At 34.4% G+C, this 20,842-nt stretch overlaps 3 protein-coding genes across 3 annotated transcripts; 2 read left to right on the top strand and 1 right to left on the bottom strand.

The window, feature by feature from the left end:
- The first annotated feature begins 9,137 nt into the window (after positions 1–9,137).
- Positions 9,138–10,705, top strand: LOC133323854 (ras-related and estrogen-regulated growth inhibitor). Its single transcript, XM_061532754.1, has 3 exons — positions 9,138–9,393; positions 9,912–10,223; positions 10,289–10,705. The coding sequence occupies exons 1-3, from the start codon at positions 9,151–9,153 to the stop codon at positions 10,703–10,705; spliced, it is 972 nt and encodes a 323-aa protein (XP_061388738.1). The 5' UTR covers positions 9,138–9,150.
- Positions 10,706–10,893: 188 nt separating this feature from the next.
- Positions 10,894–13,497, bottom strand: LOC133323862 (armadillo repeat-containing protein gudu). Its single transcript, XM_061532763.1, has 5 exons — positions 12,842–13,497; positions 12,449–12,671; positions 11,582–12,395; positions 11,096–11,310; positions 10,894–11,034 (listed from the first exon to the last, which is right to left on the bottom strand). Exons 1-5 carry the CDS (start codon positions 13,495–13,497, stop codon positions 10,894–10,896), a joined length of 2,049 nt encoding a protein of 682 aa, XP_061388747.1.
- Positions 13,498–18,228: 4,731 nt separating this feature from the next.
- LOC133323861 (glutamate receptor ionotropic, kainate glr-3) lies at positions 18,229–20,632 on the top strand. Its single transcript, XM_061532762.1, has 6 exons — positions 18,229–18,269; positions 18,334–18,780; positions 18,836–18,969; positions 19,079–19,299; positions 19,357–20,094; positions 20,165–20,632. Exons 1-6 carry the CDS (start codon positions 18,229–18,231, stop codon positions 20,630–20,632), a joined length of 2,049 nt encoding a protein of 682 aa, XP_061388746.1.
- The last annotated feature ends 210 nt before the right edge of the window (positions 20,633–20,842 follow it).

The raw sequence follows: 20,842 nt of genomic DNA, 5'->3' as shown, positions 1-20,842 counted from the left end.
ACAAAGGTATTTGAAAACGTTTCATATAAGAAAATATTTTTTTGTTTATTTAAATTTTTAGTTCTTAAGATACTGAATTTTGTCTTGCCAAACTATAATTTAATTTCGTATCTTTGTATTTTTATATACTGAATTGTTTTATTTAATAAAATATTGTTTATTAAAACAGGCTTTTCATTTAAACATTCTACTTTAAGAAAATATATTCGTATAAGAAATAGATTTCTTATATGTGTATGTACTCTTATAAGAAACAACTTTCTTATATCTGATAATTCCATATAAGAAAGAAACGCATATAAGAAAGAAATCTCTGACTGTTTTGAGTTTCTTATATCCGATATCTACTGTCGTGAAAGTGTTTTTTTCAGAAATAAATAAGAATTTTATTCAAGTTTAAAAAACAAAAAAAAAAAACAAACGCAAAATTTATTTTAAAATAAAAAATAGTCTATGGGAAACAAAATTGGCCCAATTTTTTTGTGGTCAAAACTAAACCAACTTTTTGATTCTTTTCTTATAAATAAGCAACTGTTGTTAGTAATCGACATCATAACCATTATTTTTCATTACGGCAGCATATCTACGAGGCATTGAACCAGTAAAGTGCTCAATTTGATCTTTGGGTATATTATTCCTTGCAACCTGAACCTTTGGGAAGAGGTTATGTAACTTTGTTTGTGAAACTCTTTTGATTTTGCTATATATGATACTCCAAAGATTTTTCTATAGGGTAAGATCTGATGATTGACCCACTACCATACGCTTCAGTATCCCTGCAATACTATGGCATAAGCCTTTCTTTTTTTGACTTTCTCACTGTAATTTTTTATGTCTGAGTCTTTAATATTTAACTTTAATATTTAATATTTCTCCAGTGAGTCGGATTCCAATTAATATGAGCCTTTTGGAAAGACACTCTGCCTTTCCAATCCTTTCGGAAAAGAATGAACTTCCTTGATAGTTTCCGGACATGTACGCCTGCTACCATAGCTCGTCCACGCTCTGTTCTTGATGTTATATCCTACGATAACCGTCTCACAAATTCCGTTGAACTCTTAAATGCGTACTTTTTACTGCTATGACAATTTCTTGATCAGTACGAACGGATATTCATTTGCAGCCTTCCTCCGTGCTGAAGTGTCACTACTGATATAGTTGCATAATATCAACTTATAATTCGAGAAATCACAGTTTTTTTTTCTTGGAATATTTCTCCGAAATCATTTTCTGCGATAACTTATTTTCACAATTACTGGTTATTAGCAGTTTTATCGTTGTCAGGGTATTATAGCTTTGTGCAGCCCCAAGAGTTTGTAACGCCGCGAAATATTGGTCCTAAACCTTAAACCTTTAAGTATACTGGTCATATCTCGATTAGCTGAGTCGATATAAACATGTGTGTGCGTACGTCTGTACATTATAATTTGTAAACACGATACAGGGCACAGCTATGGACCAATCTTCATGTAAAGATCGGTTGATATTCAAGGACAACGCCAATAATTTTCGGCTATGATCAGATAATAATATTGGGAAGAAGTAGACCGAAAACATAAAAACTTTTTTGTGTTTTTTTTTTTTTTAAACGATCTATACGCCACAGTTGAAAGCCGAACATCACAACACAACGCACGGTGAAGGGAATCTAGGCAAGTAATTAGAAGAGCTGTACTGAATATTAGTAATATTTGTTGACCCTTTAGTCGGTCAATAGGGTGCAAATATCGCGAACTATTGCCCAGGCTCAGAATATAGAACCGCAGAAAGTTAGATTTTCGTGGTAGTTGTGTATGATATCGTATGGTCGGCCCCGTCCGATTATACTGCTCCGCTCACTGGTTTCTAGCTACCTTTACATTTTTTGGCAGTAAGTCAAAATTGAAAACAGACACATGCTATTGTAATAAAATCCATTTAAGAATTATCTATAATAGTAAGCTTACATTGTACCGGATTTAAATGTAAACGTACTATTAATCCGGTACAATGTAAACTTACTATTATAGATAATTTTTAAATGTATTTTCGTTAACCCAGTGGGTTTCAATTGTCAATTCCTTTACATATATGTCAAATAAATCCTCATAAAGTAGGTTACAGTACGTTTACATTTAACCGGATTTCGTTAACCCAGTGGGTTTAAATTGTCATTTCCTTTGCATATATGTCAAATAAATCCTCATAAAGTAGGTTAACCTGGAAAAAAGTTTTAATGTATATGCCGTTTTAGTTAACCCAGTGGGTTAACCCTGCAGAAAATTCTAATGTAAATGCCGTTTAAGAATCGAAATAGGTGTAGAAAACAAAACATAGTGGCATTTATTAACCTTGTAATTTTAGTTGCTTTAGTTTTGGACACTTTTGGTAAGGAGGATTTCTCATCGCAAACCCGATCTGTTAATATACAAAAAATTATGTTGGAAAATGTTGCCACGAAATTAATTTCACATAGAAAATTTCCATCAATCCCTCAAATTTATTGTAACTCAAAAATTTAGTTAGAAATGTGTTCTTTCTGCAAAAGACAGGTGTAATTAAGGTGAGCCCACCGACACATACTTTTATTTATTGAATACAAGTCACGCTTTGTTTGCAACATTCTTAGATGCCCACAAAGTCATAACAAATCGAAGAAGAAGAAAAACAATTGTAAATATAATACACATTTATGGGAGTGTACATATCTACATACATGTAAAATATCTATATTTACATTGTTCAACGGATTTGATTATACGATTTCCTGTGTGTTAACTTTAATTGGTCCTCCTCCAACATGTGTGTGTGTGTCGGTTAAGCAAACAATCTGCCTCCATTAGGGGCATCCCTATGCCTACAGCACACACGGACATAGATAAAGAAAAAAAAAGAAGATAATGTGGAATCAAGTCGACCATTTAATATCCTATTGACTACTTCAAGACTAACACCTTTGCTGCTGCTGTAATATGTCTTGTAAAGAGAGTCAACATCCGTTCATCCTGAACGGCTCCACTTAATTTTGTTGGCTAAACAAAGACGAAGTAATACAAATATAAATTCTCACAACTGCTACCGTAGCAATTGAGGAATGAATATATCTTCAGCATAGTCAACGATGTAGATGGATAGGACATTACTTATGCCAGGACTCTGTGTGTATTCAGTGGCATCTGCGACCGTACATGTGTGCATGAGTAATGGACAACAAAATAATTGTACTCATCCTGTTTTTCTGTTACCCCAACAGGTTGAAAGTCATGATTGACAGGCGGAGGTCATAGTGATATGTGATTGTGTTTCTTTGTGTTTATTTCGCGACAGGTTAGACTGACTGTCAGAACAACGCTGTTGTGAAGAATAGTACTCATCAATTTGTATCGATGTTCCGTAGCCTTTCATATACATCCATAGAAGTACTTGAGTACATGTATTGGTATTCATGTTAGTAATTTGTAAATAATGATATTTACAATGATGAGCAAAATTTAGAGAATACCATTACAAGTTAAGCAAACCGCAAACGAATGTTATATGCGACAAAATTAAAAGGAAAATAACTAAGAATTTTGAAATATTATGTTACATTTTAAGGTTGTCTATGGCTGTTCAAAATGGTTAAATGGTCAACATTTTAGAGAATAGCATCACTGGTGTGGACGGTTTATTAGGGAAAGATGTGGTAGTGTTTGTAAATGCCTTGTTAACCTCGAAGTGAGGCTCCAGCGAAATTCTCATGCAGTTTATGTCGTTGGTCAGCTAAGTACTTCGCTTTGTTACAAGAGACATTTGGGTATGAAAGGTTTTTTGTATAGAAGCAATAGCTTCTGGGGAGAATATCCCAACAAAAAACTAAGGGAACTGATGAGGATCAGTGGCGTGATCCGAAACTATAGTCTTCCCTGCCTTACCCCTCGGCAAACAATGCCATACATTCCCCACTAATAAATAGTTGTTTTTTATAAAAACAACAAACTGGGATTCAGTCTGACTATTTTGCAAAAACAGAATAACATCACAATAATATCAAAATAAACAGTAGAACGTATTTTACGAAATTTTACTAAATAATATTATTTTTTGCAAAAAGATTTAAGAAGATCTAACAAGTCAAAAAGCGTTAAGTTCGGCCGGGCCGAACCCATAGGTATACCCTCCACCAAAGGTATGCTGACAGATACTTGAAGTGAAAATATAGGGAAAAATACCAAAATATGAACCTATACCGATAATTCTACAAAAACCAAATAAAAATGTCAGGGGTTCCGTTATATGGGGACTACCAGAAAAGGTGGACCTATATTTATACTTTTTAGTGGAATAAAAACCCAATGTACCAAATTTCAGCGAATTTAGTTATAAAACGCACCTAAAAACCTCCAAAAATATCTCAAAATTGGGGGTACCCTTATATGGGGGCTATCCGAGAAAATGAACCCATATTTATAATTTTTAGATTTTCTGGTAGATTTTTTTACCCAATAAGAACTCAAAGTACCAAATTTCAGCGAATTCAGTTGAAAAACACGCTCAAGAACCTCAAAATACAGAAAAAAATCAGACAAAATAAAGTTTTGGTCCATTTCATCCCACCAAATTTTAACCGATCTTTGCCAAAAACAATAGAGGTATTCATTGGCCAGAACCCCTCCTATATGCAAAGTTACGTGAAGATTGGTTCATAACAGGCGGACCGACACACATGTCTAGATCGACTCAGCTAGTCGGCATATGACGATCGGTCTTCTTACAGGTGGTCCAGAACTAATATTTCGTGGCGTTACAAACCCTTGTGGCTGCACAAAGCTATAATACTCTGACAACACAGTTGTATAGGGTATAATAAACAAATCTTCGGCCCTGTCCATATCAGCTTTGCTAAATAGCTCAGGTTGCTATTTTCAAGGATGGTAACACAATTTTGTTTCCCACTGTTTATACACACATATATATGCACTTATATATACAAATATGTTAGCCATCACATTGTCCAATGTCCGTTTGCAATAAATAGGTTGATTGCGGCTGTAGTTGTAAAAGTGCTGATGTTGTCATCATTATCGTACATTTGCTCGGTTACCTTCGACAACAGTTCGCCTTTGGCTAGTCAGGAGTGGCGGCAACAAGTGTTCCATTTCCCATGACCTTTGGGTTGGTTACTCGTTTGTTTACCTTTTTCGATTATTTCAATCGTTTTTGGTTTGTGTTGTTGTTTTGTTTTGTCATCCACTTGCACGAGGACGATAACAATATTCATAGTTGTGTGGTGGATACAATCAAGCGTTGGGTTTCCATGGGTGGTAAGGATGGGTAACAGTGTCTGTAGAATGACTGTAACCGGGGATTTCCATCTAACAGATTTCAGTATTTAATTTTATAATTTGTTGTTGATCTTGAAAAGAATACAACCCATTCCATGGTTTCAATCCATTACTCCGATGATGATAACTCGCCAATAAATAATAATGATGATGATGACCCGATTTGGCACTGGGTTACGAAGCTTCAGTTATCTATGTGTGTGTGTGTGTGTTAAAATGACGTTGTAATGATGATGAGGATAATAATAAAAACAAAAACCACATCTATGGTATTGTTGTCAAAATTCAATTATTTCTATGTAAACAAAAGCGTTATAGCCTCCAACAGGTGTCACATAAAAATTGTCAACAGTTATTGTCCTATTCTCGGTATGATGATTATTGTTTACATATTTACATATGTAAATAAATTCAACAGATTGATACCTGAGAATTCTCAACAGTAAGTAAATGAAATTGAAATATTTTTAATTAAAAAGGGATAAAATGATGATTGATTGTTATTGTACTAGTGTACAGTATTTTTATATGCACGTACATAGATAACTGGCATAACATTTAGGAGTACAATTCAATTCACACATCAGCATAATCATTATTATAATGTTTATTTAAGAATAATCTATTCATCCTTATTGTCCTTAATAATTACAAATAGACGCTATGGTCACATTGTATCAAAACATTTCCAGAATACAAACAATTTAGATACTACTTAACTTGATAATTCCAAAGACAATTTCCAACTCCTTGCTTTCTTGTTACACATTTACATTCCCCACACTGCAGTTTTATAAGGATAGAAAATGAAATGGGATATCAAAAGAAAAGATAACACATCCCAACTGACATATGCAAATTTCTTGACATTCAATGTGCCATCTACTTAACATACATGAATGTACACACGCCTATATGCCACTTGATTGAGGATAGTTGACTGGCATTCCAATGTAAATATGTGCTTACCTACACATCCACATACATGTACACATAATCGACAAACACATGGTAACGGGTTTTTTCCTTCTTGGGGATCAATGAACGAAATATTGTGTTTCCCTTTCCAAAATGTGAACACTAAGGATGAGGTCCTTATACTTTGTTGTGCCTTCTTTTTTTGGTATAAAACGAAAACAAAATCCAGAAGGCAAGAATGTTTGTACAGAGGTATACAACTTAAGAAAGGACATGAAATGGGGTTTTCCCGATATGAATAACATATCAAAGTATAAGTTCCTTAAATTGTGTACTTTATTGCTATACACATCAGAACAACATGGAAATCCTTATTAAATAATTTTGAAGTATTCTCACAGATTTAAGGGGAATATTATTGTTTGTTGGTTGGTAACCAAAAAAACCGATGAAAAATTTCGAAGAATTTTTATAGGAAAAAATATAATAATCCAGATTACCAATGAATTTTGTTATTAAAATGAAAAAAAGGTACGACTTTTTTAAGGAAATAATAACAACGACCCATCATTTTTATGCACTAATGTTGGGAATTCCTCCCTCAACCTTTTGATATAAACGTTACAGGTTTGCTTATTTATTTACTATATATAAAATTTTTAATATAAAAATGTTAGAAATGCTTTTGCAAAATAGTCAAGCTGAATCCCAGTTTGTTGTTTTTATAAAAAAAAAACTGGGAACGTAAATACTTCTTGTTACAAGAGACATTTGGGTATGAACGGTTTTTTGGAAAGAAGCTATAAATAGCTTCTGGGGAGAATATCCCAACGAAGGGAACTAAGGACGATCAGTGGCGAGATCCGAAACTATAGTCTTCCCTGCCTTACCATTCAGCAGACAATGCCATACATAACCCGCCAACACTACTGAAAAAATTAAAAAATATATACACAATATTTTAAGAAAGTAATTAAAATTAAAAATAACTCAATTCGTGCCCTTTTGCACGTATAAGAAAAAATCAAAATATTAAGGAACTGTTAATACTTTGTCCACAATCTTTGCTCTTTTTTACAAATTGAATGTGCTTTGAAAACTCTCCATCCATTTTTTTCAAGATTTGACCTGGGATTTTGTTACATTCCTCTTGTGATCTTTGCCAGAGTTCATCCTTTGGTGATCTTTCAAAACTGGCAGGCTCCTATTCAAAGAGGCTCACAAATTTTCGATAGGATTAAGATACGGTTTTGTGCTGGCCATTTGATCAATTAAAATTGTTGGTTCGACAACCTATTTCTAACAATTGTTGAAATTGTAAATCTCCATAGGGATATGCAGTTTTTTCTAACAAATTAGTTTAAAGAATAGTTGAGATAATGATTCTTCCTTATTATACCTCCTATCTAAATCATGACCATGTGAAACACCCCCCAAACCATTAAACTGTACCCCCATGTCATACACCATGTATCATATATAATATTGAATAACCTTACCAATATTGAATAACCTTTCCAATTTTCGCTGAAATACAACAATCTTTATAGACATTTTAGTAGAAAATGTACAATTTTCGTACACCTTTGCTTGCCACTGTACGTTTAGACCTATATATTTTTGTTTTCCAAACGAGAAGTAACGTAAATAGATTGAAAATTTTGACAATGCATTTTAAAATGCTTAAAAAGTGAAAGAGTCCGTTATATGGGACTACCCAGTTTTCTTCCGTCAAGGGCGAATCATCCCATAAGTATGCTAATTTGCTCTTATTATGTAGATTGAATTTTAATTCTAATAGTTATTAATAACCAGCGAATCTAGAAAGTTCAAAGTTTCTAAAACAAAACTTGGTTCAATTTTGGTTTTCAGAATTTGTTATTTGTTCAGCGGTTTTGTTAATTAGATGAGTTAATTAACGTTCCCCACCAATTTTGGATTAAAAACATATATACCACCTTCACATAACCCAATCTTATATTACAAATTAATCAGATTAAATTTTGGAAAATCCTTTAAAATTCCTCTGATTTGCTCACAAAATTGAATGATAGCTAAAAAAAGAAAATGATTCTGCAATTGTTTGAGACACACCACAATACATGTGTACAAAAATCTATTATTATATTAGCGGAAGATATTTAGGGAGTTTATATTTTATGTGTTTGTCAAAAAAATTCTACAAAAAATTACGTTATATGGGAAAACCTAACAATAACATTCTGTAACACGTAGTAACACACTATAAAAATAAAACACCCTTCTATTTTAATATATTTAAATATTTATACAAAAAAAACTGCGTAAATTTATTTGCGTAGTTTCAAAAATATTTGTATTATTGTTCCTGTTGAACATATTTTAACTGTTTCCTTCCCCCAACTTCCCTTCCCCTTCCCTTGCTGCAAAAGAACCAAAGCTATTCTCTATATTGAATTCCGATTGTATGTATTTGTGGAATTCTTATTCATTTTTTTCCTGGGAAGAAGTTCGCAGAGTAAAGCGGGGGGTGTGGAACAAAGCGAGCAACATGTCCTTTTAAACGCTTTGGCATGCGGCAAATAAATATAAAAAAATCAAACAACTAGAAAAATACTACATCATTTAGTCCGTTTAACATTTACGATGTTTTATTGTTTCCACTCTAAGGACACTTATGATTGTTGTACGAGTATAAAAGACAGACTAGTCCGACAACAACAAACCTAAACAAATATGTATGTAGGTTATGTGAACGAGTGTGTAAATAAATACACACCAACAACCATCGATTCTGACAAAGTAAATTTTAATTTTGATTCCTGTGAATTGTTGAAGGTCTACTACCACCGCACAGCAACAACTCTTTTGAAGTATTAACGCATTTTCTTCGTTATTTATTTTATTTTACTCGCTTTCATGAATGTTCACTTTCAGTTCATCGTGTCCAATGAATACAACATCACCGAAGTCCTCGTTGGCTAAACTTGGTATTCATACCAAACAGAAATCTCTGAAGGTTATGGTTCTGGGTCAAAGTGGTGTGGGTAAAACCGCTATGGTTGTACGATTCATTACACGCCGTTACATTGGTGAATATGATCCGAATTTGGAAAAAGTTTATACCTTTAATACAACGCTAGACAATGATTATGTTCAATTTGATATATTGGATGCTACGGGACAACAAAATGTAAGTATTTGATTAATTTTTATTTCGGTTATACTAAAATGTTTAAAATTATAGGTCTTTTCCCTTACTACAAGAATCTATTAGATTTTACTATTTTATTCGATACCACAAAGGAAAATTCGTTATCGTAGTAAAAAGGAGTAGATTCTTGCAGTTCGGGAACAGAACATATATTATACAGTAGAATCTCAATATAAACTACTCAAAGTGGCAATTACAATGTACAATAAAAAAAGTAGAATTATAAATGTAAATTAAGGTATAAAATATTAAAAATATATATTTCATTCTGACAAATTGAATTAATATTGCTCAAAATAATATAAATATATATAATTTAAAAAAATATTATTTAAAAGGGAGGGATTGAAACTACTCAAACTTCTTAAATATTAACATTAATTGGGCAATACAAATTTAATGTGAGGGGTCGGAACTACTTAGCAACATTATCCTTATTTTTGATTGGATCCTTCCTTTTAATACTATTACAATATTTTCTCTTCCCACGATTGCAGGAAAACGATTGCAGTAATTTGGAAACAAATATACGTTGGGCTGACGCCTTCATTTTAATGTACTCAGTTACCGACAAGTGCAGTTTCGACGAATGCAATCGTCTGAAATTTCTCATCAATTACAATAAGAAGCGGCGTAAGTTGGGCTCAAACAGTAAGGACGGTATGGCGGATGTCCCCGTCATATTAGTGGGAAATAAAAACGATCAAACTGGTGATCGTATGGTCAGTGTAGAGGAGGGTCGAAGGAGATTTCAAGAATTATCCTGTGCCTGTTTCCATGAGATCTCAGTTAGAGAGAGTGTGGATCAGGTAAGCGAACATTACTAAAACTAAGTTTTTTTCCATCATTAAATATCTATTATCACCTTTTTCAGGTCCAGGATGTATTTCGAGATGTTTTCCGGTTTTGGCGAGTATCTAGCAAAAATCCCAAACTCAAACGTTCCACAAGTGATGTTCAAAACGAGGCCATAAGTCCAGATTCCGGTTGTTCATTCTATGAGACCGCCTCTCTGGTCAATGAAACAAGACGTTCCTTTTTGGTGATAGGCAGTGCATGCCCGGAGGAGAATGACCATTCCGAATCAAATGACGATATGAGATCTAGCAGCTTGAATAGTTCTCACAGTGAATTGGAGACACCATTCCGCAGTCGTGCATCGACAGATGGTACATTGTTGTCGAGGCCACGACGTTGGCGTTATCCACCACCAGGCTGTCTTCTACCGCACACAAATCGGGTCGAACGACGCATGAGCATTTCGACAAGAGGCAGCAATGCCAGCTATTGAATTAATTTAGAATATTCTATGTGAATTGTCACCAATGAAAAACTGACTGTGTAAATAGCTTAGAACAAATTTATATTTTTTGTAAGTGTATTTATTTAATTATTATACCAAAGGAAATTAAAATTGTGCAAAGATATACAGACACAAGTGTAATCGTCTGTTTTATTTGAATGTAGTGGATGGGGAGATTAATCATCATCGATTTTAAGCAAATATTCTTCAGCTCTCAATGCTAATTCTCGAATATTGCGCAAACATCCAGCTGCTGCCAATTGCAACTCTTTGTTGGTAGAGCCCACACATTCCAATAGGAAGGGCACAACACCACTCTGAAATGATAATTATTTAGTTGTCATTTTCAAAAGACTTCTTTAAAAAATATGTGTATACCTGATGCATTGTTATGCAGTTCTGAGGGTCCATCGATAGCTTTTCTAAAGCCATAGCTGTAGTGCGATGAACTTCTGGGTCATCGCTGGTCATATAGGAAACAATTGGAGTAACTGTACGCAAGCGACCCAACTCTTGAGTGTTATTACCATAGGTGGCACAGCTTGCAATAGCTGCCGCTAGGTTTTTCCGCAATAAATCCTCCGTGGTATTGACTTGAGGGAAAAATAATAATTATAGTTAAAATTATATAGGTGGTTATATGTCGACCTTATGATTAAAAAATAAAAATCTTTAGTAGATAATTTAAATAAAAATAGCCACTAATAAAAGTCGGAACTATGGGAGATATAAACCCATACTGCGTCCCTGATCAAAGTCCACCATTTGCTTAAATACGAATTAGAATTTATAATGACTTAATGATATGGTGGACATACCTTGTAGTAACCTTTCTTTATATGGCTAAGGATTTCATAAACCTACCCAATTCGGCCAATTTATATATCACTTTCAAATCCGTTAATATGGCTAAGTTAGTGCTATCTATGGCGATTGTTGCAATGGCAGCGCATACTGCCGACAATACTAGAATATCTCTAGATTTTAATAGGCCCACTACCAATTCCATAGCTCCAACCAAACTTCGAACCAATTCCCCTGATTCTCGAGCGTTCTCCACACATGGACATATGGCATATGCCGCATACGCTTGTACCCTTGGATTGGTGTTTTTCAGAAGCGACCAAATAAGGCGCACGGCATCCAAATCTTCCAATATGCGCATACTCTCTGCATCTTCGGCACACTCTTTCAGGGCTTTAGCTAAATTCTCCAATAACGGAGCATGGGAAGAATTCAACAGTGAAACTAAGGAAGGCAAACCATTTGCATTCCTTAGGACATCGCGATTATGTTGAAACCTTACACACTCAGCAATGGCACCGACGACATTTGTCAACACCTCATCCGATTCGTCGTTTAGCAAAGCCACCAAATGGTTGACCGTACGCAATTGATCGAATTTCAAAACATTTGCATCGGATACGGCACACATCCAAATAGCACCCGTTGCTCCGATCAATAGTGGTTTATTTTCCCGTATGGTTTTATCCTTAATTATGGCCACCAACGGTTCCAAGCCTCCGGCTTCTTTTACCAAATCTCGGGTGGCCTGGTCGAAGGCACATTTATAGATAGCGGTGCTGCCTTCCATTTTTAAATCCAAACTGGTCGAATTTAAATGGTTAACAATATCGGCTACCATATTTTCTGTTCTTATTGCCAGTTGAAATTTGGGCTGCGATTGGAAATTGAATAATTTGTATTTGTTGGAAATATTACATCACTTACCTGAGATGCACATTTTTGAATAGTGCCCATAATGGGTATGACAACATCGATATGACAAGATTTCAATAGACGAGCCATTAAGGGAACTATTCCACTTTTGCGCATTATCTCTTTATTGTGACGTGAATCGGATAAGGACCATAGAGCTCTGGCTCCAGCCCTGGCCATATTCAGCAGTTCAATCTCCTCAAAGTTCAATTCTTCGCGCGGTGTCTGCAAAATGCTAAAAAGGAAACAAAGCGATCAAGAAACGATGTTTAAGATGTAGGTTTGCAAAAAATGTATTAAGATTTAATGTTTGAAAAAAAATGAGATAAAAGGAAGCCCTTCTTTATGAGTAACTTTCGTGTGGGAAAAATCTCCACCCAAAATAAACTAACTTGTGTAACTTACTGCAATTTAATATCCAATAAATCCACCAACTTCGGTATTCCGCCGCACACACGAACATATTTTCTCGCCAAACGCACCTTAGCTACATTGGCCAGAGTTTCTGCTGCTACCGTCTTCAGGTTATTCAGCGATGAATTCAAAATATCAATAATCAATGGAATACCATCCAAGTCTACAATAGTTTTCCGTATATCAATGTTCAATGAAATATCAGCCAAAACCGTTAGGGCACCCAGGCGGCACTTATCATCGTTACATTCCAAAATATTCACTAACACATCTAAACCACCAATGTCTTGTATGGCAAACTGATTAATTTGCGTTGTCAAGTCATAATCCTGAAGGCAGCACAAGGATACAATGGTGGCCGTTTGATTGCCAGCCTTTATGTATTTAACCAATTTTTGAATATTATAATAATCGGCTGGTACTTCGGCAGAACGAGCCACATCCTTCCAGCGTTCTTCTTCGTCGGTGGATGATTCAACTTCTGTGGAATCGGAGTCGGGAGCATAAACAGCTTGTTTAATATTCATTTGGCGATCGGGACAACTTCCGCAATTTTTTACATTATTCTGGGTACGCTTTAAACGCCGAGATTTTGTATTGGCATTTGAAATGTTCTTTCGGGTCTTTTTATCCTTAGCACTGTCCATTTGTTTAGAATTATTCGATTGTTGGCAATTAAAAGTCAAGCAGATTTCAATGGGATCCACAAAAAATATCAACTGCCTATTTAGTACTAAAATCGAATTGCTATAAACAAACTGTTTGATGTTACCATACCAACACACAAAGCCAAGTCAATAGGGAGCTGTTATGTTGGGGTATCCATGTAAGAATTTCAAAACTCACAAAGAGGACTTTTTATAGCTGTGGTGTCAGTGGTGGCATTTTCGTGGTAGCTATGTCTAAACGTGGATACACATTTCATATTCATGACATACCAAATAATCATAGTAAGTTGTAATGTGGTAAACTACAAATAATATTGAAGCAGTATTTTATACCAAATACTAAATTCAATGTATATGAAGGTATACGGCACGAAAAGTACCAAAAAGTAATAAATGTGGTACCATTTGTATTTGGCGAACCGGTGCAGCTAGAACTCTGAAATTTGGATTGAGGGTCATTGATGAAGTGTAGAATAGATATACCAAAGGGTTTTTGGACATTCGAACTATAAGTATCCGAAAAGTATTAAAATTTACTAAAGTTGATACAATTTCGTAGTATGTGAATGTTTAGAGCTAAAAACTTGAAATTTGGAAAGCGAATTAAGGTCGCACTTATGTGTACTAAATTTTGTACAATTTGAGTTTTGGGTGAACCAATAGAGTTGAAATTTGGAGTTAGTTAGGATTCATCGTTAAATGATGGACCAAACTGAAGATGTATGTCCGAAAAATAAAACACGAGATGTGTGTAAACTGTTAAAAACAGTGATGCCAAAAAAGATAATAGCAAAATTCATAAAAATCGGTTAAGTATTTCCGGAGTTATTCGAATTTCAATTCTACCATGCTCCGAAATATACTTTCTGTTCGTTTCTGGGCGCCTATTACCAAAAAATGAAAAACACCACAAAAATCGATCTTGCGCAAATGGAATTTTTTTTCTTCATACAGCAACATGGTGTGTGTATGTGTAAGTAAATATATTTGACATTGCATATGTGCATAAATTACATACAATCACACCTACATATCAAGCAACAAGAAATTGCACCTCGAACTGCTCTTTGCCCCATTATGAAAACAATATTTGCCATTTCTAAAAGACTGATTTTTGTGTGGTTTTTCATTTTCAGGTAATAGACGATCAGAATCGAGCAGGATGTGTATTTCGGACCATCGTTGAATTGAAATACAAATATCTCGGCAACTACTAAACCGATTTTTATAAAGTTTCCAGATATGGTTAGAGGAAATTCTGAAGTTTTATTACACACTGTCATTCCATATTTTTTACAAGTAAAAAGGGTGATCTTTTAGCTATTATCTTTTGGAAAACACTGTTTTTAAGAGTTTGAATATATTTCGTGTATTGTTTCACTGGCAAATATATTCGGTTCAGGCTATAATTTAACGATGAATAGTCATACAAACAAACAACCCTTACAAATCATTAATTTTTTATAAAAATGCGTGCTTTGCTAAAATGGTTTACAGCTCGTTTCTTCAATGTTATGGCTGTATACTTAAAAGTCTATTCCTTACTCTTTTATTAATATAGATATGTACCGATTTAAATGTCCTTAACGACCTGGTAATAAAAATAAATAAAATTTGCCGTTTCCCTACCAATGAGCAATTTTTTACTTCATTATGATACCTTACAGGTCAGGAAAGACAGCTCTGAGACCCACTTACATTTGTGGTCCCTGGTATTTTTTAATGAATCCACGCCCATAACTGGTCCCCAAAACAAAAATGTTTAAAAACCCTCGATTTTAGTGTTACTCGAAAAAAGATTTCTATAAAAAATATATTTTTATCTAAATTCTAAATGTAATTTCCCCAAAAAAATATTTTTTTAAATATACAATTGTGGATTTTTTAATATTTTTGTTTCATGCGGCTAAACATTGAACCAAGGAACCATCACCGTTTTTTAACATTTCTTTAAATATTAAATAAGCAGTCTTAGTGTATTTTTATCGCAGCCATCTTTCTTTAAGGACTACCAAATAAGTTATGTTGAATTTTTTGAATTCTATTTCCTGATATGAGCCCAAAAATGTTGTTCCGAATATCAAACCTGGTACATGTTACGGAGCTAAAAGCCCGCGAAAATATCCAGCTGAGCCTGACATCGTTTATCAATTTGTTCCTCTACACTACCATTGTATTAAGTACTATGAAGTAAATAGTGTATGTAGTTGAGTTATTTCTTTATGTACCTTCTTCATTTATTGAAATAAAACAAATAAACAGATTAAAAAAAAAACTAAAAATGTGTTTCTATTTATGGATGTCTAAAAAAGTCTCTTAGTGGGGGTTGCCATATTATTTCACAAAAATACCAGGCGCCCAGAACGAAGTAGCAAGTTGCCCGCCAAAAAAAATAAAAATTTTCGTCTGGCAACACCCAACCAGCAAAAAAATCGAGCGCCTAAAAGTATGCTACAAATTTTGTAATTTGTACGGCATTGCCACATGAAATTTTTTACATTTTTTGGTGGGCTGAAATTTGGGCAAAAAATGCATACAACCAAGTGAATAAAAAAAAAACATTTTAAGAAATTATTTTCTTAACAACTTAGCCGACTTATTTGGACTATATTCTATTGTAATCCTTCCTTGTGGAATTTGAAGATTGAGAAATGAGGATAATTCCAAAATATATATTGATCGTTATCGTTGGTGTGTAGGATTGGGGTATGTAGGAAGTTTTTGAAATTGGTACTACTATGTACTAAATTTGGTACAATTTGAATTGTGGGTAAACCGATAGAGTTGTAATCTTGAAACTTGGATTTAGGATCACTGTAGGGCTGTATGTTTGGTTTAAGTAGGAAGTTTTGGAAATTCGTAATTTGAAATCAGGGTTACTGTTGAGGTGTAGGATTAGGATATGTAGACAATTTTGGAAATTTGTACTAATTTGTACGAAATGGTACCAAATGTGGATTTGGGTGAACTGGTAGAGCTGGAACACTGAAATTTGGAAATAATGATACTGTTGGAGTGTAGGATTGGTGTATGGATGTAGTTTTGGAAATTCATATTTATGGGTACTAAATGGTACTAACTGTGGTACAATTTGAATATTGGGTGAACTGATAGAGCTGGGATCCTGAAATTTGGAGTTAGGATCATTGTTTGGATGTAGGATTTGATTTTGTAGAAAGCTTGGAAATTCGTACTAAATGGTACCAAATTTGGATTTGGGTGAACCGTTAGAACTGGAATCTTAAAAGTTGATGTTAGGATCATTGTTGGGATGTAGGATAAGGTTTTGTAGAAAGTTTTGGAAATTCATACTAATGTGTACCAAATGTGTATTTGGGTGTACCGATAGAGCTGGAGCACTGAAATTTGGAAATATAAGATTGGGGTATGGATGTATTTTTGGAAATTCATCGTGGAGTAAACAAAATTTGGAAACAAATGAACCTAAACACAGTATATTGAAAAAATGCTCTCGGATAGTGAAACGTTTAAAACGCGAAAATTGAGGATTTAGTCTCATTTTCCCACCAAAGTAGCTGGCAATTGACATTCCGAATGGAGAATGAAAAACATATTTTCCAAATTTTCAATATTGGGCCGTGTTTGGACATTTCCCCCATATTTATGTCCTGCCGTTTCGTTGGGTTTTCCTACCGAAGAAATTTGGTATGTCAGGTTTTTGGAGCATACGAATTTGTTATTTTTGGATATATACAAAATCTACAACATTGAATTCTAACGGTTGTGGAATTTTCATGAAAATCGATCCAGTCGTTGCTATGATATAGCTATTTCAATTTAGGCTTGTATTTAAATATAGCTGATACTCAATTCTGTTCGCCTATTATCACAAAATTCAATCAAAGCGACATTTTACATTTTCCAAATAATCTTTTAACATTGTTTCCAGATCACATGTATTTGTGGATATTACGCCTTAAATTATGCTATTATTGTTGGATGACATAAAACAACATCTGCATGTGATTGCATGAGATCTGGCAACAACAAACAATTTTAGAAAATTGTACCATTTTGAAAATGTTAAATATCGCTTTGATTGCATTTTGTGATAATAGGCGAACAGAATTATGTAGCAGCTATATTTTGATACAAGCCAAAATTCAAATGCCTATTTCTCAACAACGACTGGATGGATTTTCATGAAAATTTCACCATTGATATGATAAAATGATGTAGTTTTTATATATCCGTATACGACATCCAAAAATAACAAAAATCAGTTCGTATATTGGATAAATACAATAATGTATTTGAAATTCTCTATTAACCTGCAATGGTCCAACAGGTAATAAAGCAAATGTGACACAAATGTGATCCACTTTTGCCCGTTCAATTTGTTTCTCATTGTATATAAATCGTATCATAAATAAGGTGAAAAAAAACTTCACCAAATTTAACATAACCAATAATTCTGTTAACATGCATTTTACATTCGATTGTAAAATAATTTAACATAGGACGACAGGTAAGGCAGGCAACAACAATTATGGTCAGCATAGGTCAACGAAAAGTTTAATTGAAAATGTCACAGTAGACAACAAAAGCGACGACTGAGCTCAGTCATACCAACAAATGTGAACTAGTGGGAAAAAGGCTCTCAGTACTCAACTGGTTGTCGTTTTACACACAATTATGAGGATATCTCGCATATCGGTCCCTCCAATAGTCATTCAGTTTTATCTGCTAATGACAAATTTTAAAATAGGACAATGTCTTATAGAAACTAGGTAAGTAGTGGACTTTCATTAATCAAATCGAATTTTAAATATGTGTAGTAATTTTTATTTGCAGCTACCGATATGATCCTACCACGGAATCCCTTCGTCTGCTTTTATCTCAAATATTGTCAGTAGCTCGCATAGAGCGCTGCTTTGTTGTCATAACCGATGACTGGTATGATCCCATCTATGACAAGACATTCTTCCAATACCCCCATGCACCACTGACAAATTTCTATATAAAAATTCGAGATAACGAAGACCTGAAGGCACCAAATTATCAGACAGTGCGGGTTTTGAAACAAATCAAGGTGTTCAATTGTGACATTCATTTCATTACTCTGCTAAATGGAGGACAGGTGAAACGATTGCTTTTGTTTTTGGAAAAATATCGTGTCCTCAATACAAAACTTAAATTTGTCTTTATTTACGATGAACGATTAGTTGCTGAAGATATGCTGCACATCTGGTCAAATATGATATCGTCAATATTTATTAAACCGTTGGAAGAGAATGGAAAGTAAGTGTGGATTGGTGGATTTTAATGTGAACAGCTTTTACATCTACGTTTTTAGGTTCCTCGTGTCGACAATAGCATTTCCAAATATTTTCAATGGCATGGTGGTAACCAAACGTTTGATGGTATGGTCCCAAGGAAGGAGTATAAAGAAAACACAACTATTTCCAAACTCGTCGTCAAATCTAAGGGGTGCGTATTGAAAATATGACAAAATTAATGAGATTATAGTGGGTGCAACATAGAAATACTCATCATCAGATACTTACAGAATCGCGATTTGTCTCAAATATCTTTGTAGGTCACCATTTACCGATCGCTGTCTATCAGCATATTCCGATGGTAATTGAAAGCGAAAATCAATCTGGAAAAACATTTCAAGGTCTTGAAATCGAAATCATTAAATCTTTGGGAGAGGTTATGAATTTTAAACCCTACTTCTATGAAAGTTTCGATACTGCGGTGGAGCGATGGGGCACTAGATTGTCTAATGGTTCCTTCAGTGGTTTAATAGGGCAAATAGTAAGTTGAACACTGATTACATTCACCAATGTCAAACACGGATTTTTTCATTTTCAGAGCTCACACTCTGCAGCCATAGCAATTGGAGATTTGCATATATTTACCGCATACAGCGAAGTCCTAGATTTCAGCCGACCACATAGTTATGAGTGTTTAACATTTCTCACGCCCGAATCATCACAGGATAATTCATGGAAAACATTTATTCAACCATTCAGTTCCAGTATGTGGATCGGCGTTATGCTGTCACTGTTTTTGGTGGGCACGGTTTTTTATTTCCTCTCATTTTTACATGCCCTACTAATGGGTAAGAAATCGTCGAAATTAAATGCAAATAAATTCTTTGCCCCTTTCCGAAAAAGACATTCCATTAGTCACATGAATATTCAACGCTTTCGCGATGTGAAATTCCGTCGATATTTAAATCAAATGGTTGTCCCGAAGAAGCGAGAAGATCTATTTGATAATTTTTCAAATTGTATTCTATTAACATATTCCATGCTGATGTACGTGTCGATACCAAGAGTGCCAAGGAATTGGCCTTTACGTGTATTGACCGGTTGGTATTGGCTCTATTGTATACTGATAACGGTCAGCTATCGGGCTAGCTTCACGGCTATTTTAGCCAATCCTGCGCCTAGGATTACCATTGACACCTTGGAAGAATTACTGCAAAGCCGTTTAACATTATCCGTAGGATCCATTGAGAATAAGAAACTATTTGACAATGCCTTCGATCAAATACTTAAAGAATTGGGCACGAATACAGATGTCTTGACAGATATTACAGGTGTTGTATGTATTTGGGGCTGTTTTAAATATTTAATTTATTTTTAAGTAAATTCGAGTTTCTCATCAATTTCAGACAGAAAAAATTGTCAAAGGTGGTTATGCCTACTACGACAATCAATACTTTTTGCAGCATCTTCGTCTAATGACAACCGAAAGCAACGACGATGATTCGGTTCTGCACATAATGCGAGACTGTGTCGTCAAAATGCCCGTGGCTTTGGGTTTGAGCAGAAATTCGCCGTTAAAGCCGCACATTGACAATTATTTGGAACGTCTAATTGAATCGGGTCTTATAAATAAGTGGCTACAGGATGCAGTTGAACATTTTCCCAACGAAGAACTCGCCCCAGCCGAGGCTATTATTGATTTACACAAATTTTGGAGTTCATTTGTGCCCTTGCTATTTGGTTATTTTTGCGGCCTGGTTGCTTTGCTATTGGAGCATGGACACTTTCGAAGAGTCGTACTGCCACATCCTTTGTATGATAAAGCCAATACAAGATTGTATTATAATTTCAAACGTAAATTTCCAAATAATTGAAGTGAAATGAAATGTAAAGCAAATTATCGTTGTTATAATTAAGCATGTACTTTATTATTTTTCTTCGTTTTTACACAGTTATTGTAATAATAATACATACATATCATGAATTTGTTCTTAGTTCTTAATGCCTACTACAAAAGTACAGTTGAAAATAAGAGTAGTTTATATGGGTGGTATGAGTTAAAAAAAATAAATATATATGTGGAA

This window comes from Musca vetustissima, unplaced genomic scaffold (assembly GCF_032173495.1).
Source record: "Musca vetustissima isolate MV318-11 ecotype Yass unplaced genomic scaffold, APGP_CSIRO_Mvet_v1 utg9712, whole genome shotgun sequence".
Lineage (NCBI taxonomy): Eukaryota > Metazoa > Arthropoda > Insecta > Diptera > Muscidae > Musca > Musca vetustissima.
The sequence above is the reverse complement of the archived record's forward strand: the minus strand, read 5'-3'. Positions and strand labels throughout refer to the sequence as shown.

Coding starts and splice junctions, on each gene's coding strand:
- LOC133323854 (XM_061532754.1), top strand. CDS start 9,151: ATGAATACAACATCACCGAAGTCCTCGTTGGCTAAACTTGGTATTCAT. Junction 9,394..9,911: donor ATGCTACGGGACAACAAAAT/GTAAGTATTTGA, acceptor CCACGATTGCAG/GAAAACGATTGCAGTAATTT. Junction 10,224..10,288: donor TTAGAGAGAGTGTGGATCAG/GTAAGCGAACAT, acceptor CACCTTTTTCAG/GTCCAGGATGTATTTCGAGA.
- LOC133323862 (XM_061532763.1), bottom strand. CDS start 13,497: ATGGACAGTGCTAAGGATAAAAAGACCCGAAAGAACATTTCAAATGCC. Junction 11,311..11,581: donor ATATAAATTGGCCGAATTGG/GTAGGTTTATGA, acceptor TTTTCCCTCAAG/TCAATACCACGGAGGATTTA. Junction 11,035..11,095: donor ACTGCATAACAATGCATCAG/GTATACACATAT, acceptor TTATCATTTCAG/AGTGGTGTTGTGCCCTTCCT.
- LOC133323861 (XM_061532762.1), top strand. CDS start 18,229: ATGACAAATTTTAAAATAGGACAATGTCTTATAGAAACTAG. Junction 18,270..18,333: donor CAATGTCTTATAGAAACTAG/GTAAGTAGTGGA, acceptor TTTTATTTGCAG/CTACCGATATGATCCTACCA. Junction 18,781..18,835: donor CCGTTGGAAGAGAATGGAAA/GTAAGTGTGGAT, acceptor CTACGTTTTTAG/GTTCCTCGTGTCGACAATAG.